This window comes from Ornithodoros turicata, chromosome 4 (assembly GCF_037126465.1).
Source record: "Ornithodoros turicata isolate Travis chromosome 4, ASM3712646v1, whole genome shotgun sequence".
Lineage (NCBI taxonomy): Eukaryota > Metazoa > Arthropoda > Arachnida > Ixodida > Argasidae > Ornithodoros > Ornithodoros turicata.
The window spans coordinates 16937526-16958199 of record NC_088204.1 but is presented as its reverse complement, the minus strand read 5'-3'; the positions used below and the strand labels follow the sequence as shown (position 1 = coordinate 16958199).

General features: G+C 45.8%; 1 protein-coding gene across 1 annotated transcript in view; it reads left to right on the top strand.

Annotated features, from left to right (window-relative positions):
- LOC135391203 (uncharacterized) overlaps positions 1-20674 on the top strand; it is an 81059-nt gene that overhangs the window by 47882 nt on the left and 12503 nt on the right. Inside the window, exons 10-12 of the mRNA XM_064621357.1 lie at positions 6697-6830; positions 11783-11925; positions 19702-19783. Of these exons, the coding sequence (XP_064477427.1) occupies positions 6697-6830; positions 11783-11925; positions 19702-19783 (359 nt within the window). The remainder of the gene's footprint in view (positions 1-6696; positions 6831-11782; positions 11926-19701; positions 19784-20674) is intronic.

The window sequence follows — 20674 nt, the reverse complement described above, 5'->3', positions numbered from 1 at the left end:
GAGGCTGTCTAAAACCCTGAGAATTGGGAAGGAGGAGACGGACATGTCGAGAATCCGTCGTGTTCTTTCGTGTCGTATTCATCTTCTTGGCTTTTCTTCCTCATTCTCAAACAGTTTCACGTTTCTACAGACATCGTACAATCTTCAGTCTTCGAAAACGCATAGATACTAAATGTTGGCAGTGCAAAGAAACGTGCCTGGACCGCCGAACACGAAGGTTTAGAAGGAGGAGAACATTTTGACGAACCCATTTTAGCCAAGGCAGAAATGCCCCTTACACAAGCTCAGAGGCAACTTTCCAGATGTGATCACCCTCTCCTTCAGGTAACACACAGGCTAAAACGTTGGCATATTCTTCGCCTTTACAACTCCGTCGCACAACCGTGAGATCTAAAGACATATACATTAATATTTACATGTTTATATTCTATAGGAGTACATTCCAAATGCAGTTACAAAGAAACTCTATTATTAGATAGATATATATATATATAGAAAAAAAACAGCATTCAATTTAGATATGCGAGTCCCCTGTACGACCCTACGCATGGACTGCAGCAACGAGCCGGTTCAAGTGACCAAAGAGAAAGCTAATGGGACAATTCGTTTCGTCATATTTTCTCAGTAAGTTAAATTGCAAGTTTGAAACTGGTCCCCATTCAACCCTTAGGGGTAATTTGTTCCCTTCAAAGTCAGCTTTTCTCCTGCAATGGAGATATCATTTACCAGTTCTCCTCATGCAGCATTTTCCCGTCAAAATTTTGCTCTATATGGCATAAGCCCATTTGGGAGTTTTCAAACATTTAAAGATAAAGCTGACATTTCCAGCGACAATCTTCAGGATCAAAATGGATTGTGCTATTACATGACTTGAATAGTTGAAACGAGCTCGGCGGATTTTCCTGAAACATCTAGTTGTGCTTGTAGGGGCCGGAATTATCTTTACTTTCTTGCTATATTTTAACAATAACGTAGACTGGTATCAGCCGTAATGTATTGCCATTGGTGGTTCGAAAAACAGGCGTTGCGTTAGATCCATTTAAATGCGCACTAGTGTCTCTTCTCAGAAGTTGCTGTGCCACTTTGCTTTCTGAGAAGCTAAAAGTTGCTGTCAAGTCCCGTTTACTGATGTTTATTCGTCGAGTTTATAAACCAGTAAACGAAATCGGACGTGGCTGAACTGGAACTGCCTACGTACCTGCTGGAAATTGTCTAACGCCCTGACAATGCTCGCTTATCTCTAAGTGATAGATTTATCCCTACTTTACTGCTGTGACAATGGGTGCAAAAGCAAAAACGGGTGCAAAGAGCTTTAAATACTCTACAGCGCAGACAGAGCTTTTAAAAACGGAACAGGAAACAGTGTAAAACTGCAACGACTGGCAAATAAACGTCAGCCACAAATAAAACTTGGCTGTATAGCACAGGGCACCTATAAATGCGGTAAATTTTTAGGGCAATCATTTTCGTTCATTCATGGTCACGTGGCCCAATAAAGCTACGGACGGACCTACAAGGTAGTTGGCCCTATATAGCTATCGCTTTACTACGTTGAAATTCAGGAAAATAAAATATGAATCCATGCTGTCATATGTTTTTTTTTTCCCTACTGTTCCTTTTTGTTCCTGCTTACAAGGGGGAGGGGGAATGTTTATTATATAAAAAAAGGATTGAAAGGCTAGCCTGCGCTACGGCGGCTTGCTATTCCCAGCAAAGAATGAAAAAAAGAAAAAAGAAAAAGAAAAACAAACAATCAAACAAAAAAGGAAAACAACCACGAAATTGATCACAGTTCACCCAGAAGGCCACAGATCCGGAGGATCTGAACCTTTGTCACCTTTGTCACCTGACTATGTTGTGTGAGACTGTAGCGGGCCGTGGACAACGACGAAGATGGCCACGCGCCTGGAGCACCCGCCTCAGTTCCACCGGCGCGGCCATGGAGATAGGCCACCGTCATCGCCTCTCCGTGGCATACCATCATCGCCGGTCGGGGCTCATGTAGAGGAACTCCACCTCCTCTACATTTGGTGACCCGAACGATGAACATCAAGTTCGGAGCAATTCGGCCCTTCTCCATCCCAAATTTTTGACAAAATCGACTAGCACTACCAAGGCAAGCTATCCCTGGAAGCCACCACCATTACCCGACGCATCACGACCGACACGCCGACCGCATCCGTCCCGCTTCCGTCCACGATACCGATCCGACCGACCTGCGCTGTCCACGGCCCCCGGCACACTCACCACACTCTTCATTTCTGCGTCTCAACTCGCACTCACTGCCGGCCGCGACACCTGAGCAACATGCTCGCCTGCCGGTTTCGGCAGTCGCGGCAGCCGACGCCACGGCACGCATCAGCCGGCGTCTCGGCAGTCCTCACGGCTACGCAGCCTCACTTCCTGGGACCCTACGAGCTCTCGCTCGCGTGCCGGTTGCGGCACCCCAGGCCACGACTCCAACGCCAGATCACGACTTCGACGACGTCAACGTTCATCTCTCGCAAGCCTCATCTCGGCCGCTCCCGCCCCACTCATCGACCTCTGCCTGCAACGTGTGCTGTGCCGCCCGTGGACATGTCCAGCAGTGCGCGTCATCCACGGTCACTCTTGCTCTCTCCCTCCGGTATAGACGTGATTCTTGGATCTTTCTTATCGCCGCTCCGCGTCTGAGGGGGGGAGCACTGTAGCGGGCCGTGGACAACGACGAAGATGGCCACGCGCCTGGAGCACCCGCCTCAGTTCCACCGGCGCGGCCATGGAGATAGGCCACCGTCATCGCCTCTCCGTGGCATACCATCATCGCCGGTCGGGGCTCATGTAGAGGAACTCCACCTCCTCTACAAGACCCAGCAACGTAGCTAGGGAAAAGTCCGAAATCCTGAGGCGAGCGATGCGCGACCGTAGGAGAAGACGATGTTGGCGGTAAAGGGTGCAGTGGAGCAGCAGGTGTGGAAGGTCTCTTTCAACATGACAGGTGGGGCGGATGGGTGACGAAAGGTGGCCGATCTTAAAGAGGAGCAGTGTTGCCCGCGCCACATTTAGTCGAAGCCTGTGGACTCCCTTGGGTAGCGGCCTACCACTGTGAGGAGGTGTTGTTCCTCTACATGAGTCCCGACCGACGGTGATGGTATGCCACGGAGAGGCGATGACGGTGGCCTGTCTCCATGGCCGCGCCGGTGGAACTGAGGCGGGTGCTCCAGGCGCGTGGCCATCATCGTCGTTGTCCACGGCCCGCTACAGTGCTCCCCCCCTCAGACGCGGAGCGACGATAAGAAAGATCCAAGAATCACGTCTATACCGGAGGGAGAGAGCAAGAGTGACCGTGGATGACGCGCACTGCTGGCCTATACGCATCGTATAGGGTCAATCGAGCGCAGAAGAGAGTTCGTCCTGACAGCGTCTTGGAAAAAGGCCTGAGAGCTATTATTGCAGTATCGGTGAATGGCTAGCCGGCAGACAGACGGGGTAAGCAGGACAGAAGTGACAGATACAGCTGCACGAGCACACCTGGCCGCAGAATCGGCGAGGGAATTCCCCGAGATACCAACGTGGCTCGGAATCCACTGGAACCACGGACTGTGGCCTAGAGACGACGGCATGGCGTGCAGGCAAAGGATCTCCGTGTAGATGTCGTTGATAACTTTGGGTGAATACGATGCCAGGGCCTCCAAGGCTGACTCACTATCCGAAAGAATACAATACAATACAATTTAAATACATCACATTAAGACATTTAAGTGATGATGACGATGACGACGTCGTTGATGACGACCAGAGAAAGAGATAACCTTCAACCGAAATGTACACACACTCATCGCCCTTCTCAATACATTTGATAGCAATGTTTACAAAACAACAACTTTTTTAAGATGAGGAATGGGAAGTTTAATCGCCGGGGGCGATGCTCTACCCTACCGCTGGTGGTGAAATGGTGAATGAAATAATGAGCCCCTTCACAATAAGGATCAAAGTCCTATGCTGTCCAAAAAGGGCAAAGGAGCTTTGAGGGCAGAGCGTTGGTGGGCTGGATTTGGCCAGGGACCAAGCAATTTTGAGAGGGAGAAGGGGGCGAGAGTACAGCTGACTAAGAGTCCCGAAGAGTGCGGTTCGGGAAGGTTGGCAGTGTGGGCAATGAAGAAGAATGTGCTCCAGATTCTCTACAGCACCGCAGTGACAGCATCTGGGAGAGTCAACTTGTCTCAACGGGTAACGCCACTGAGCTGTAAAAGCCACATCGAGTCGCATTCGATGAATTAATGCACCATCTTGACGGGAGGTGTTTCGTGGCATGCGGAAAGCGAGCGTTGGATCAACTCTGGTTGAACGTTTACACTTTTCTTTGTAGTCAGTTACACCGGGAACAAACAGAACATGCTACGTAGCGCATCAGTGAGGGGTTTATATCCCTCAGTGCCTTTCCCTGTCTCTGTGCCTCCCTTATACGTGCCCTTGATTGAATGATTGATTTTAAAAGAAAAACTACACTCCTACACTCCTCAATTCTTCTAATGTATTAGTACCAACGAGCCGAACACTTTGCTCCGCTCGAGGATTATATGTTAGGACATGCACAGTCCTACTCTCCTGCGCTACCCTATAGTCGTGTTCAACTTAAGAAGGAAAAGAAATCTAGTCCATCCGCTACATACGCCGTTGGAGATAAGGAGACGCTGTAGCGCGCCATGAGACATACTGCAGCGCCACCACGCACCGTCAGTAGGGGAGCGCACTTTCTGCTGCAGCGTAGTGTCATGCGGCAAGTCTTAACAGCCAATACGGAAGCAGAGTGAGTATGATGGATTACATTATCTGGTGCAGGGAGAGAGCGTGACGTCACTGCGTCCAGCCATTCTATCTGCGGCGCACTAATATTTTGAGAGCTGACGTACTAGATTTCTTTTCCTTCTTAAGTTGAACGCGACTATAGTCAATCTCGAACACCATTTAGCGATGTGCATGTCTCAAAGCCAAATCGCGCACCGCGACTTCATTTACCGGTCTCATCCGGGCCCCCGCGATCACAATCTTCTCTTACCAATTACGTAAGAAAGTCACAAATTCTTACACCCACGCGTTACCACACGAAAACCACGAACGGGCTAACAAATTGCATCTCGCCGTATAGCGATCGATCAGAGCAAGTCTTGTAAGGCGTCTTGGCACGTGTGATGCTGCCAAGAAAAGAGTCCGTCTGCCTCCTTGCTGTAGTTGGCGGTGTAGGCGTACGGTGTCGCTGGGCGACGTGCTCGCGTTGACAGTGTGTGTGTTTCCAAGCGTATTCAAACGAAGACGGATCTGCTACGTGCTTTATCGGACTGGTGGAAGAATCCGTCCTCATTTGAGGGGCTTGGTACCTTAGTGGGCATTTCGTGCTTGTCAGGCTTGGATGGATGACAGGAATGCGAGCGTTATTCCGTGGGATATATTCCTTCTTTTTTTCCTTCTTTGCTTCCGGTTTCTTATTTCTTTTTTTAATACGGTGTCGGCGCTCAAAATCGGGACGAGAAATTCTTATTCGTGGTGGCGTTATATACGCGTTAAAGGTCTCGAAAACGGTGTGTTAAAAAAAATAGATACACCTTTGGGCATTGTGCCAAACACGTTTAAATGCGCGGCCGTCTAGGCGGAAACTCTTTTTCAATTTCGAATAAACTTTTATGGAAAAGCCTTTCAATATTTTGTGGAATCGTTAGTTATATATTTCTTCTTTGCATCGTTACTGTGGTGGTTACAAAATTTTAGCGTACCACAAACCGAGTCTGGCAATCACGTTGCGGTGGCACGTAACAGGTCACGTGGTCATCGGTCGCGGACAGACCTACGCGGTGATTGGTCCTATAAATGTATCACTTCAAAATGTAGATGTGTGCCACGCAACTTTGCAGAAAACTTTATGAAAGAAAAAAAAAATCCGAGTAGCTGTCCAACATTTTGGTAGTCGCAGCCTGCTCGCAGCTGAAATACAGCAACAGCTACTTGCAGGGGCGATACGAGAAAAGAAAGCCCGGAGGATCGAAGAGGAGGGGGCACGACAAGCACAGACGGACCAGCGTAGAAGAGCCCAAATGAGTAGCGCACTTACGACAACTCGGTTACCCCAAATTCCCTTTGGCCACTTTGCTCGGCCCAGTGCTGCACAACCAGGGGGCGGTCACGACTACCTTCCTGCGCTTCCTTCATGCCTCTGGCCAATCGACCAGCCTCTAAGGCTACTTTTTCAAGTACAATTTTTTTTTATAAGGAATAGCCAGTCGGCCTGTGCCCATCTCCTCTAAATGAGTGTAGAAGACGAGGCTCGACATGCACGCATAAGCGGAAAGAGAATGAAGATCCCAAATGAGCGAGAATAGAAGGCACAACGAGCCAGAAATGACGAGAAGGAGAAAGCGATAGCTGCGACGGACAACGCACGCACGCTGTCAGATGCTCAACTCCGCATATCCGAGTAGCTGTATACGCACACACTCACGCGCAACACACGCACGCACGCACGCAACGTATCAGACATATTTCTGTTCCCAAAACCAAAAGAATGTTGTGTTTCTCTCTAATCCCTCACCAACAAAAAAGAACAAAAAAAGGGGGGAAAGAAAGAAAGAAAGAAAGGCGTCTACGGTTGTAACAGAATTTGCATTTCACATTTCCTGTAGCTTACAGCCGGTATTAATAAGAGTTCGTTCAACTATTCTGCAGACGGAAGGCCACTTCGCAAATGTACTGGTGATTCAGAGCAACGACCAGGTCGTCACAGCTATGGACAAGGCCATCGGCGTCTCTTGCACGTTCGATGTAGGAAACAAGACCGGGATTGCCGACACTAAAGTCATGTGAGTCTGTCTCTTCTGTGCCGTTTTCATGTTGTATGTACCATATTCGTTGTGTAATACTCACTAACTACTATTATGTACCTATGCTGTACGAACCCGGCAATGACGGGTAGCATCTGTCGCCTTTTGCCAGCGCGCTACCGCAGAACTTTGCAGTTATAAACTGGTGAGCATTTTCGAGCTTTTTGGTATTTCGGTATTGACCGAGGTACCAAATGGACGTCTGTAATTACCATTGAGATGCATTGGTAGCGATGAGATACCGAGGACATGGAACATTTTCTGGTTGTTACACATGTATAAACATAATAATCAGGTCGTATTGCCTAAGACTTCACATGGTAACTTGCAATGCATAATAGACAATTGTAGTCTAATCAAGGGCGAATGACATCCACATGGAGTTACAAATATATGTAACTGAAATACAAAAATATTCGAAACAGTCCATTTAAGTCTGAAAGAAACAATAAAATAACAACAGAAGTGCGATAAGTGTCACTCGATATTTCAGAATGTCAAGCAAAATTCCAGAAGATCCGAGAAAATCTGAAAGCACCGGCACAAACAGAAATCCGAAAGAAACATTGAAGCCTAATTAGTATGAACGAAGCTCCAGAGAAGTCTATCTAAAATCTAAACTAACACCAGAAAGACACCATTAGAATCATCAAAGATAGTTAAATCGAGAAGAATCTATTAAACTAAGTAAGTAATCGAGGAAATTCAGTAGAGACCCTTAGAATTTAAAAAAAATCGAAAAAATTAATTCATCGAAAGCCTGTCAAAATCAATGCAACACAATCAGCATCCAAGGCGATCTAAAAAATCAACTGAAATCCAAGTAACTTGGAAAGGTATTAGCAATATCTAGCGGAAGGAATTAAAATTCAGCGGCATCCATTAATCTAAAAAAGAGTGCATTACTAATGCAACAAACAACAACAGCCTTATTTGAATGATGATGAGTGGGACTAATGCAACACAAGCACCGGGAACAACCATATAGTTCTCCTACCGAATAAACAGATTCTCTTCCCCTCCCCTCATCCCCCATCTTGACCTACAAAAATACAGAAAACGTGTACAGTCAAACTCAAATTGTACAGGGCAGTCAAGGAGAACCACGTACTACTTCAAAGGAAGCCATGAGGTCAGGCAAGCCCACCGAATCACTGCGTAATTCCGAGGAAACCAAGTGGACAACAGTACACTCTTAAAACTGAACTTCACCGCATAGCACGCTCCTAGCCAACCATCATATCGAATGATATCATTATCTGCCCTGATTTGTTGGAAATGGGAGGAGTACGCCTTTTTGTGACACTTATGCTGTTCATAATTGTCACAAAAATGGCGTACGCCACCCGTTTTCAACAAATCAGGGCAGATAACGATATCATTCGAGATGATGGTTGGCTAGGAGCGTGCTATGCGGTGAAGTTCATTTCTAAGAGTGTAGTATGCACAACTGACAGTAGTCTAGGTTATAATGAAATGCCTTCAGTTACGACCCACCTCTGTTCAGAGTAATTGTTTAAGCATTCATTCGTTACCTCCTTTATTCATAGTGTTTGATTTAATACTGCGATGCAGATTGCATTGCCGTTTTCAGAGTAGTTTAGATGTCAGATCGATTCGTTTAGACGGAGCTTGGATTTAGTACACTCTTAAAAATGAACTTCACCGCATTGCATGCTGCTAGTCAACCATAATCTCAAATTATATGGTTATCTGCCCTCATTTGTTGAAAACGGGAGGCGTATGCCGCCTTTTTTGTGGCACTTATGCTGTTCATAATTGTCACAAAAAAGTCGTACGCCTCCCGTTTTCAGCAACTCAGGGCAGATACCGATATCATTCAAGATCATGGTTGGCTAGGAGCGTGCTACGTGGTGAAGTTCATTTCTAAGAGTGTAGCAGAAAACTTGGAGTAGAATGAGCGTGCAAAACACGTAAAACAACGGGGATATGAGCATCTGTAAAGCGTGCTCTACCACATATGCTGCGCTAGTGTGACAGAGCCAACTTTACGCCCGCGTTCTGAGAACTCGGTTCATTGCACTGACGGCGTGGACGGTACAGATTCTTCGCGTTAACTTCAGTGACAATAGTAAAACGTTTGTCATAATCTTTGGACGGACGCGAACTTCATGAACTTTATCATGGCCAGTTTCGCCTTGGCATTAATAAATACGTATCGGAGCTGGCTTCTCGCCAATCTCGTCTGAGTCACAATGCGGCAGCGAAACCGTTTCCATCATCAAATAATGCAGTTAAATATTCATTTATCCTTCGAAAAATGGAAGGAGAGCTCAGAAAACATGCTTTAATATAATAACACCGTCATTTACTGCTAATATATAACGTACTTTATTTCTTTCAATAGCTTGATGCGTTAAGTATGCTCTCTCACCTTTTCGTAAAAGCGCATCACAATGTATTGCATGTTAGAACGCACTCTTGTGCGCTGTAATAGCATTTGCATTCCCTTAGAGTTAGGAGCATATGCACATAAATAAATGAAAATAAGATAGCTAAACAAAAACTGCGACGTGGTTGTACCAAATACTGTATTTCGTTCCTCTCGAAGTAGTAGCTTGATCACGCATTTGTTTCTCGTTCGTTTAAGAACGTTTAACTTTTAATCAGCCGGTTGAGCATTATTCCGTAACAACGAAAAAATCGTAACACTTCACACACACACACACACAAATAATAATAATAAAGGCGAGGAAACAGACATATAATCGCATTCGCAAGCCCCTGCTTCTTAGAAAGTGCGGGCATGAAACTTTCAAGAAATCGTTTTTCATCGACCGTTAATGAATCATCCATCCTCATAGCGAACACTTTGATGGCCAGTCAGCCCCGCTCTGCTCCATAAGCTCAATTTTCTTAATGCATCCAGGATTCATGAGTGGTTTCCCCGTTGCACCTTCGGACATTCTCTAACATATGAGCGGTGATGAGCTTTAATTTAGGCGTTGCAAAATCATGATAAGGAGCCTTTGATAAATTATTTCCGGAGCCTATCCATGCCTTTGTGCGCATTGCGGGTCAACTGAAGGTTGCCTTCATGAAGGAGGTTTCTTTCTCTGACGGCCAGCGCTCTAAAAACGGAGCTTCACAACATAACGTGCTCAGAACCGAATGCACTATTTGTCCTGATTGTGAAACCTGATAAGGTGATGAGGTGATATGACCTGATTTGTAGAAAACGGGAGGTGTACGCCTTTTTGTGACACTTATGGAGTTATTTTAGTTTTCAGACAAAAGCGTGCGTCCCTCTCTCCCATAAAACCAGAAGCGATAACTGTATATCATTCGGTGCACTCTTAAAAACGAACTTCACCTCATAGCACACTCCTAGCTAACCGTCATCTCGAATGACATCGTTCTCGGCCGTGATTTGTCGAAAACGGGAGGCGTACGCATTTTTTGTACCATTATGAACTGCATAATGCATACAAAAAAGACCGCGACTCCCGTTTTCAACAAATCAGGGGCGAGAACATGCCATTCGGGATGATGGTTGGCTAGGAGCGTGCTATGCGATGGTGTTCATTTCTAAGAGTGCATATACTAAATCCTGATTACACGATGCCTGTGGCGTGTTTTCGTAAGGAACACTGAGATTTCGCGTACGAGATAAGTGTTACCTATGTGTGCACCATTCACGAGATTAGTAACATGCAATAATAGGGAGTTTTAGGAAAACGTTGAAGTTTCACGATAGCACTTCCGAAAACGTGATAAGCCAATCGCCTGATTCCTTTGGGGTGGCTGACATCATGTTGCTTATATCTGATTGGCTGACAGCGATTCGGAGTCGGTATCGGAGGGAGCTTACAATTTCCTAAAACTCCCTAATTATTATTATCGAGTGGGACATACGCCTTTCAGTGATCGTTAATGTAAATTTCAACGAGTCCCCAAGGAGTTGTACTCCTCCAGTTTTCGTTAAAAAGGCCCGGAGTGCTTTCGAGTATAGCATCTATGTTGCATGCACTCAATTCAGTCTAATTGAGTTCGAAATTGTGGATGACCACGAGCGCTTTATGTGCTTGGTCTTGCTCGTACAGCTCCGAGGAGATTATCTGGAGAAATTGTCCGGGTACTATCAGTCTTGGGTTGTAACTAAGTTACAGGTAACGTATAACCGTAACTAGTTACTTTTTGCGGTATCTATAGTTACCTTTCTGCAAAACTAACTTGCAACTAGTTACCATTTTTTGTTACAGTAACTGTAACTAAGCTACTCAGGTATTCTAAGACCAAGACTTCCACGAATTTTGTCATCTCATTACGCTGCCATGATGAACTATGCTAGGACGATACAAGTACGAAAACATTTTTTTAGTTACATTTATTGTGATTTTTTCCATAAAGTGTAACAACAAAGTAATGAAGTTTCTTTAACGTGGAAACTGTAGCTGTAACTAACTACATTTCAAAAACAGTAATTGTAACTCTACAATAGCTACTTCTTTTTATGTAGTTTACCTGTGGCTGGGTACTACCAATTCGTTAGATTACGCTTGGGGGTACTTCGTGATCGTCCTGAGCGCATGAAGTGTCAGATATAATAATGCGAACTGCACTGCATCGTTCGGAACTATTGTAATTGTAATTGTAACTATTCTAATTGCACAATAATGACAAGGGCTAGTCCGCACCCGGAGGGCCGTGGGAGTAAATAACTCAAGTTCCTTTTATCCTCCCCCGCCCTCTTTACTTCGCATCTTTTGTATAAATACATAATACATAAAAATCCAAAGCAGTCTAAGTTCTTGCCAGACTTCGTTGATTAGAATTACGATTTTTCCAGCAGAGATGCTGCGCCATTTATTGTGCACGACAGAAACAGTGCGTTCATGATTACCGCCGCCTGCAGTCCAATTTACGACATAGAGCAATTTACAATGTGCTTTCACCGACTGTTTGCGCAGGGACCCGAAGAAGACAGACAGCAGCAAAGGGAAGCCCAACCTCCCCGATCTGTCGCTCCACATCCTGGATATGCGGGGCAACGAGAGGGATTCCGTTTCACTCGGGGAGTTGTTAAAGGTTCAAGTGAGGATGTCGGAAGAAGGTAAGCTCTTTCCGCCCTTCCCGCCCCCCTACGGGTGAGCTCTGGTGTTAATTACTTCACCGAAATGAGGGGTATGGTACGGAGGCGAATAGTAGAATTAGTAATAATAATAATAGTAGTAATAGTACCAATAATAATAATATTAGAATTAGAATAGTAGTACTGAACAGTGAACTGCTAAAATAATTTTTATCGCTTTTTCGCAATTACAAAGGAGGTCCTTCTAAATCTTCCTTGCAATTTCTATGAAATCAGTAATATACGACATCAGAAAATCCCAGAGCCTGGCGCCGCTTTGGACTATCGAAACTTCACTATCAGAAAGGAGGATGGGTTTCCAAACTGATTCCATGCCTCCTCTCTCGGCCCACTGTCCGCGAGGTATCAAGGCCAGCGAAAGCGAAACGTAAAGGACTCTGCTCCTTTCCTCATGACAATAATCTCCCAGTACGCAACGCGAACACCCAGCACATTCTTATGGAATGTGCACTCTACGGCCCGCAAAGGCGGATACTGTGTGATGAGCTTGCTCGTATCAGCAAGAGACCGCTCAACCTAGCCGCCCTCATGGGCCCCTATAAAGATCCTGTGCTCCATCGTGGGGTTCTTCACCTGTTCATGGGCTTCCTGTCGTCCTCTGCATTGCTCCAGACGCTTGAATTCTTTCTCGTGTTTTCATCCTTGCTTCATCATCTTCATATAATGTTCCACGTGCAATGGGGTAGGGTACCGCACCGCCGCGGTGAAACGCCCCATCTCATCGTCAGCATCTATTGTTGTTGTTGAGAAGCGATAACCCTATCATTCGTGGCAATGGTTGGCGCACAGCGTGCTATGCGGTGATGTTCTGTTTTTAGAGTGCAGACATATGAGCAACATATCTCTGTTCAAAAAGTAGAAGATAAAAAAAAAACACGCGGTCGTCTTTACAAATCCGATAAACTGACGAGTTAAATATTCTCATCCTTGTCGCAGTACACCCTCGGAATTTATCTCCCATCAACATCGAGACGCTACGGAAAAACTTCTCCGGCTCATAACTCTGCACGGCACAACGCCTCCTTGCATCTCCTGGCCCTAAAATAGGTCCACTCTCCCCCCTCCCCCGCCACTTTTACTCAGCAATCCGCCCACGTACAGGACACTATGCACGAGAACGCCCCTATATAGCTGCCCTGATACCCCCTCAAAGCATCTCCAAGGGCGATCCGCATCTAGGGAGATCTCGAATGAGGTCTCAATAAAAAAGAGAGAACGCGAGGAAGTGAAAGCGCCGCATTTCTACTGCCGGCGATTATGGTAGTGTGGAAGGGGGCGCCACTATCCGGCAGGATACTCATCGTTATAAGCGGGCGTCGTGTACGCTAAGATCCGGGCGTCACGAACTCCATTAGCGTTTGGTTGTTTGGTGGAAGTTACCTTCTTAGTATAATGGCATGTCTGATTGGGGTAAGTGTTGGGAGTGTGTCTCCGCATTATTTGCAGTATGTACATGAATATTTGAACTGCTTAGAAAGTGACTAAATCGACGGACGTCTGGGCCGAAAAGTGCTTCGAGCGATTCGACGTGAAAAGGGGCAGTAAAAGTCACTGCGTGGCGTGAAATTGGTGTATAGTTCACGGTGTTCTCCTTTTATATCATTATGTCCGATGAGCTTGAGGCCTGTTGTATGTTTTCACCGAAAAGTACGCGGGAAGGCATTACCGTCGTTGTAATTGGCGTGGAATGCCACACCGTAAAAATGGAGGTGGTGGTGGTGACGAGAACCGGCTTGCCGTTGTTGGCCTCACGCTATGCACTCTTAAAAATGAGTTTCACCGCATAGCACGCTCCTAGCCAACCATTGTCTCGAATGATATTGTTATCTGCCCTGATTTGATGAAAACGGGAGGGTACGCCTTTTTTGTGACAATTATAAACAGCATACGTGTCACAAAAAAGGCGTACGCCTCCCGTTTTCAACAAATCAGGGGGCTTAATCGCTTCATCGTCGTTACGGTCGTTACAAGCTAACGAGTGGCGGGAAATTCAAAAAGGTGGGCACGTGACACATTGCGCGTGACGTGTACCACGGCCTTCACGTATCGCGCGAAGAGCGCCGTGCACGTGTTTTATCACGTGCCCACCTTTTTGAATTTCCCGCCCGCCCTTTTGAATTTCCCGCCTCTCGTTAGCTTGTAACGACCGTAACGACGATGAAGCGATTAAACTCCCATGGCAGATAACAATATCATCCGAGATGATGGTTGGCTAGGAGCTTGCTATGCGGTGAAACTCATTTTTAAGAGTGTGTGGGCTGCGTCACGACTGTAGCCAGGATGAGATGAGATGGTGATAGCAAAATGGAATTTCAGGACACGGCACGCTCAAGGCCAATTCGGGCAACGAGGGGGGCGTACGCCTTTTTTTCAGCAATGTGGGTATATAATAATTGCTTTCACCACCCTTTTACACCCTTTATCAGACGCTATGCTGACCTACACTCTTAAAAATGAACTTCACCGCATAGCACGCTGCTAGCCAACCATCATCCCAAAATGATATCGTTATCTGCCCTGATTTGTTGAAAACGGGAGGCGTACGCCTTTTTTGTGACACTTATGCTGTTCATAATTGTCACAAAAAAGACGTACGCCCCCCGTTTTCAACAAATCAGGGCAAATAACGATATCATTCGAGACGATGGTTGGCCAGGAGTGTGCTGTGCGGTGAAGTTCATTTTTAAGAGTGCAGTTGGTAACCATATAGAAGCTACCACCTTTTCACACCCTTTTTTCTTAGAGTGTACGGTGAAAATGAGAAACTCTAGTGGCTTTTCTAGAGCATTCGTTAAAACTGCTGCTACATACTTCACATACATTCACTGCTACATACATAACTTCGTTAAACCTGCTAGCGTCATATATCTCCCTGTGGCAGGGACAATCGATCTCGCCTACTATTTCGAAACTTCTTTCCGTCATCTGTGTTTCTCTTAACAGCAGGCACGAATATTTCGGAGCAGCCGAGTCACGCTTAAATATGCAAAAGGTATTCCACGTTCCCGATGCGCGCTTGACAAAATGGAAGAAGGCTGAAACGTGACCCTACAAAGCCCCGCACCTTCTGTATAGGGGTCACTTCAATATGATTCCAGATACGTATATTTTATACACGTTCCAGACAAAAGAAAGCACATCCATACTTTCACCGGAACTAACTGCTCCGGAACATGGAACAGAATACGTGCTTACATTCTGCGTAAGAGTCCTGACGTCTGCACGAAATTAATACTGTCGAAAGCTATCCTATTTCGGAGGCCATTACTGGAAATAGATATACGTTGCTATAGGCTTTGTGTTGTGGGAGACGTGCATTGATATAATTGGGAATATGATACCGCATTCGTTCACCTCAGGTATACACCGTGCACGTGCGTATTATTGGATACTGAGCGTACGTGTTCGATGTCACATTTCGCCATCCGGCAAAACATGTATTCGGTCGAATTTCTCGTGCTGCGTTTGAAGACATACGAAAGAATAAAGTGAGGAAAAGAGCATGGTATTCCGGCAAGTTGAGGAAGAAAATGTGGAATATGAAAAAATCTCAGTGAGAGCTCACTGTTAAAACAGAACTTCACCACATAGCACGCTCCTAGCCAACCATCATACCGAATGATCTCATTCTGTGTCATGATTTGTTCAAAACAGGGGGGAAGCGCCTATCTGGGACAAAATAATCTGTCCCAAATAGGCGCCTCCTCCCATTTTCAACAAATCGATGCACAGAATGATATCATTCGGAATGATGGTGAGCTAGGAGCGTGCTATGTGGTGAAGTTCTGTTTTAACAGTGCAGCTTTCTTGGACAGACAAGCGGATAAGGCTAGTTGATAAGATAGCAGCGCGTGTCACTCATCAATTCAGGCGCACGATAACAGGGTTAGTGGTCCTACAGCACGTACGCTCTTTAAACAGAATTTCACACACTCCTTCCTGTGACAATTCACATAGCCACAAGAAGGCGTACGCCTCCCGTTTTCAACAATCGGGGAAGAAGACAACAATGTCATTCGGGATCATGGTTGGCTAGGAGCACGTTATGCGATGAAGTTCTTTTGGCGTGAAAATTTCTATAAGTGCGGTTTGATAGCCAGGTCAAAATTTACGATGCAACGAAATTATGCCGATTTTCATGACGCGATAACTCGGTGAGTGATAAACCGATAGCAATGAAACAGCTAAATCCGGATAGCTTACACATGTAATATTCTACCTAACAAGGTAATTGCGGCGACTGACGCAATCTCTAGGTGTGGCCTGCGCGTGCGAGAGAGACGGAAATATAGGGGTACGCGTACCATGCGGGCAGTCTATCTCGCGAAAGCGTGCAACTCGGACGCCGATCGAGATGTCGTTGGAAAAGTGCTTGAGAGGTTCCAGCTGGACCTGAAGCGATATCCGCTTCAACAACAACAACCAAAATTTTATAAGTTTGCCAAATTTTAATATCAAAATTTTGCCAGGATGTCGGCATACATGAAACTAAAATATGATCACAATTGAAGGAAACGTCAGTTAGAAGAAAGAGAGGCTCGAGAGGAACCCAAAAAGCTCCTAAAGTCTAGCACCGAGCGATCGAGAGAGCTACGGTAGCGCCGAAGAAGGTTTCGCGACGGAGGCGAATTTGAATGCCGGCGCGCACAGCGAGCCCTTACCCACTAATAATAAATGACTAATGCCCTAGTCAGACGGCAAACCTAAGTCCGTTAGTGGAACGGCCGTTACTTCAGCTGTAGTCCAATCATGATTTCGAATGACATCGTTCTCCGCCCTGATTTGTTGAAAACAGGAGGCGTACGCCTTTTTTGTGGCAATTAAGAACAGCATAATTGTAATAAAAAAGGTGTACGCCTCCCATTTTCAACAAATCAGGGCAGAGAACGATGTCACTCCAAATGATGATTGGACTACAGGTGAAGTAACGGCCTTTCCGCTAAAGGACTTAGGTTTGCCGTCTGACTACACTCTTAAAAATGAACTTCACCACATAGCACGCTCCTAGCCAACCATCACCCCGAATGACAACGTTCTCGCCCTACACTCTTAAAAATGAACTTCACCGCATAGCACGCTCCTAGCCAACCATTATCTCGAATGATATCGTTATCTGCCCTGATTTGTTGAAATCACGGGGCGTACGCCTTTTCTGTGACAATTATGAACAGCATAAGTGTCACAGAAAAGGCGTGTGCCTCCCGTTTTCAACAAATCAGGGCGGATAACGGTATCATTCGAGATGATGGTTGGCTAGGAGCGTGCTATGCGGTGAAGTTCATTTTTAAGAGTGTAGATTTGTTGAAGACGGGAGGAGGAGCCTATTTTGTGTCCATTATGCACGGCACAAAATAGGCTCCTCCTCCCGTTTTCAACGAATCAGGGGCGAGAACGTTGTCATTCGGGATGGTGGTTGGCTAGGAGCGTGCTATGTGGTGAAGTTCATTTTTAAGAGTGTACTGTATAACGAATGGAATGAATAAATGAATAAAGACTCGTATTTGTTTCACTAAACTCCTGCAATGGAGCAAAGGCACCGGAGATCATGACGTTTTCATGCAGAACACTCCGGCTCGGACACGCCTGAGTTTTTTCTCCTTTGCTTCGCTTATTTATTACTTTCTAATAGGGCGTCGGCGCTCAAATAGATTGACGATAAACGCTCAAATAGATAGACGACAAATTCTTATTTTTGAGGGTGAACAATGATACGGTTATTACAACACTGATACGAGGGCCGTAGGGGACTTTCTGTGATAATTTACGAAAATGCGAAGGTTGACAAAAAGGCCTGTGCCTTCCAGTTTTAGCAAATCAGCTCGAGAAAAACGATCATGGGAACTATTGATTGCCTTGGACGGTGTTATCTGGTGAAGCCCTAATCTTAGATAAAGACTCTGCGAACGTCATCACCACCACGACCACACCACGTCGTATACCTCCAGAAGAACGAAAAAAAAGATGAAAGAACTAAGCCGCGTTGTTCTCTCTCAATTTTATCTGTTCAGCACAGCATATCTTCTCATGCAAGCAACTCTGCCACCGGAGTGCTTTATACTTTCTACTTGCTTTCGTCCGACTCTGTTTCGCTCCCCAAGGGAGCATACACAGCGCTGCATCGATCTGATGGCTTTGTTAAGGAAGCGCCACTGACGACAGCCAATTGTCAAACTATGCCCCGCGGATTTCCTTGGGGTAATGTGCCTTCCACCCAGTCTGCGAGGCTCTCATTTGCGAGAATGGGGATGTTCATTTGACTGCTTGGCGAAAACGCCTCTCACAAGAAGTCGACGAGCTGTCTTCCATGTCTCTACGATGGGTATCACTGCCTTTGTGTGGCGGTCGCCCGCTTATTGTGACACTGTCCAGCAATGGTTTGTCGTTAGGGACGGTCCCGGAAGTCCTATCTCAAAAGAGCCCTGGCGCACGACTCCGTCCCACCCCGAGCAACATGACAGGAAGATCGTTCGGCAGTAACAGGAGTCGGGAACCTTTACAGTTCCAAGGGCCATCATTTCACCCGGCAACTTTTTTTCCAGGGGACGCTAAAGATATTTGAACCCATTCTGAACTAAGTCTAAATTAGCTTGCCGAAATTATTAATCGTTGCTGAGTAACAAGCTGGTCATTCCCTTGTGTAACTGTTACTGTTTAATAACCGCAACTGTACGGAAAGCTTGCTCGTTGCGTTCACAAGGTTATAGTAAGAGAATACGACAAACATGTTTTGTTAATTTTAAGAGCGGGAAAGGCAATTCGGAGAGCGCACTTTCGCCTTATGAATTCACCCAGCTAAACACCGGGATTTTTGTCCCGCGCTCGGTCGGGCCGCGGGTTCCCGATCCCTGGGCAATAAGAACGCTACCAAGCAATCGAGCAACGAACTCTGAAAGCATGCAGTACTGTGTGCGCATTATCGGATCTCGATAGTTACTATTAAATTAATATGTGAACAAATAGTTTTAATTCGGGTTAATTAGTTTGTAAATTAAAGTTTAAAAGCATGAACAATAACAAATAGGGCACGTTAATAGCCCTTTAGACATGTACAATCAAAATGAGGATAAGGAACTTTTGGAATCGCATGCGTATGGTACGAGGGTAAACGAAACATGCCGTTGCTAGGCTTAGACGTTGCACATAATTGGGTGCTCCCGGGCCATTAGTTTCATGTAAAGGGCATGTAGAAATAAGATAAACAGTGTCGCTGCATCACAACAACAACAGATATATTCTGATGATGAAGTGGGGAGGTTTTCCACTCTAGGAGTAGAACGCTACCCCATCGCCACCACCACCACCAAAATGCGATGTACCCATGCGCATGTGGAGTAAGCGCAGCTGAATTCGCAAATTAGTCGTTAAGTGACAAAACCGACAAAAATTGAGCGACATTGCTTACATTCAGTAAACTGTAAGCAGTAAGATTTAAAGTTTTTGCAGCCAAACTAAAAGTGATGTGGCAATGACGTCACAGGCGTCTGACAACAATAAATGCGACAGGTACAGTGAAAGATATACAATAAACCACACAACAATAAACAATATACTTCAGCTCCTTCTGAATATTGGAATGGTTTGATTTCCTGCAGATGACTATACCCTGTCGTGTGCTTAAAAAGTGCTGGAATGTGGAAAGTAGTTTGTTGCAACGCAACTGGTCTGTTTCGGGGAAACGCAAGCTTCCATGTGCCCTAGCGTTACACAGCGACTCTAAATATGTTATCTCTCTTTCAGACACTTACGGCATATTCATAAGGAACCTCATCGCCAAAGACGGCATCGGCTCAACAAACCTCACCCTTATCGACAACTCCGGGTAAGCTTTGCTCACCCCTTTCCCATCGCCTTTCTTGCCCTTTGCACGTCACGCCATCTCCAACATTCGAAGAAATGAAATGGAAAAAATGCATTCAGTAATCTCCATCTATCGGTGATCATGCCAGGGCAAATCCTTCGCTGAATACCTCCGCCTCTCGACACAAGCTAGCAGACGAAATGCGATATCGCGCTCATTGTCGTTTTCCAACGCGATATGGCGAGATTCTTGCCTCGCTTCCCTCGATTTCATTTTGTGTTTACGACAGTCTGAGCATTTGTCACCGTCACATGCGCTTTCGATTTGCGCGAGCGCGCGCGCTGATGTCGCCGAAACGGATTTGAATTCCGAACAGGCTTCGCATGCGACAAGATTTACGCCCCAGTTCGCATATAGAAAGGAAAAAGAAAGTAAAGACTGCGCAGCATGCACGTATGCACGAATACGGAGTGCATTTTAAGCAGCCAGATTCTGTCGTCTGCAATGACTGTCGTCTGCGACGTTCTCTTTTCACTCTGCGCATGCGCGAAGAAGGCAAAGCTGTTCTATGACGTTCGGAGAGTCACCACATTTTCAGCGTTTTTAATCAGTGTTTGCCCTCTATTTTTTCCCCCTTTTCTTCTTTTTTTTTAGATCTGCGTATTTTTGCGTGCCTTGACGCGTGAACGAGGAATGTGCAGGCTCGAATAGAAAACAGTAGATTCAATAGGCTATGTTCGAAAAGCAGGTATGCACTAAAAAAGGACGACTTGCGGAAAAAGCTTTGTAGTTAGTTCCTTGCTGTAGTAAGTCCATTATTTGGAAAGCGTACAGAAAGCATCGCGGAACGTGCTATGCAATCGCCAAAAGCGATTTCTCTGGATACCGGGAAAACGCAGAAAACGAACATTT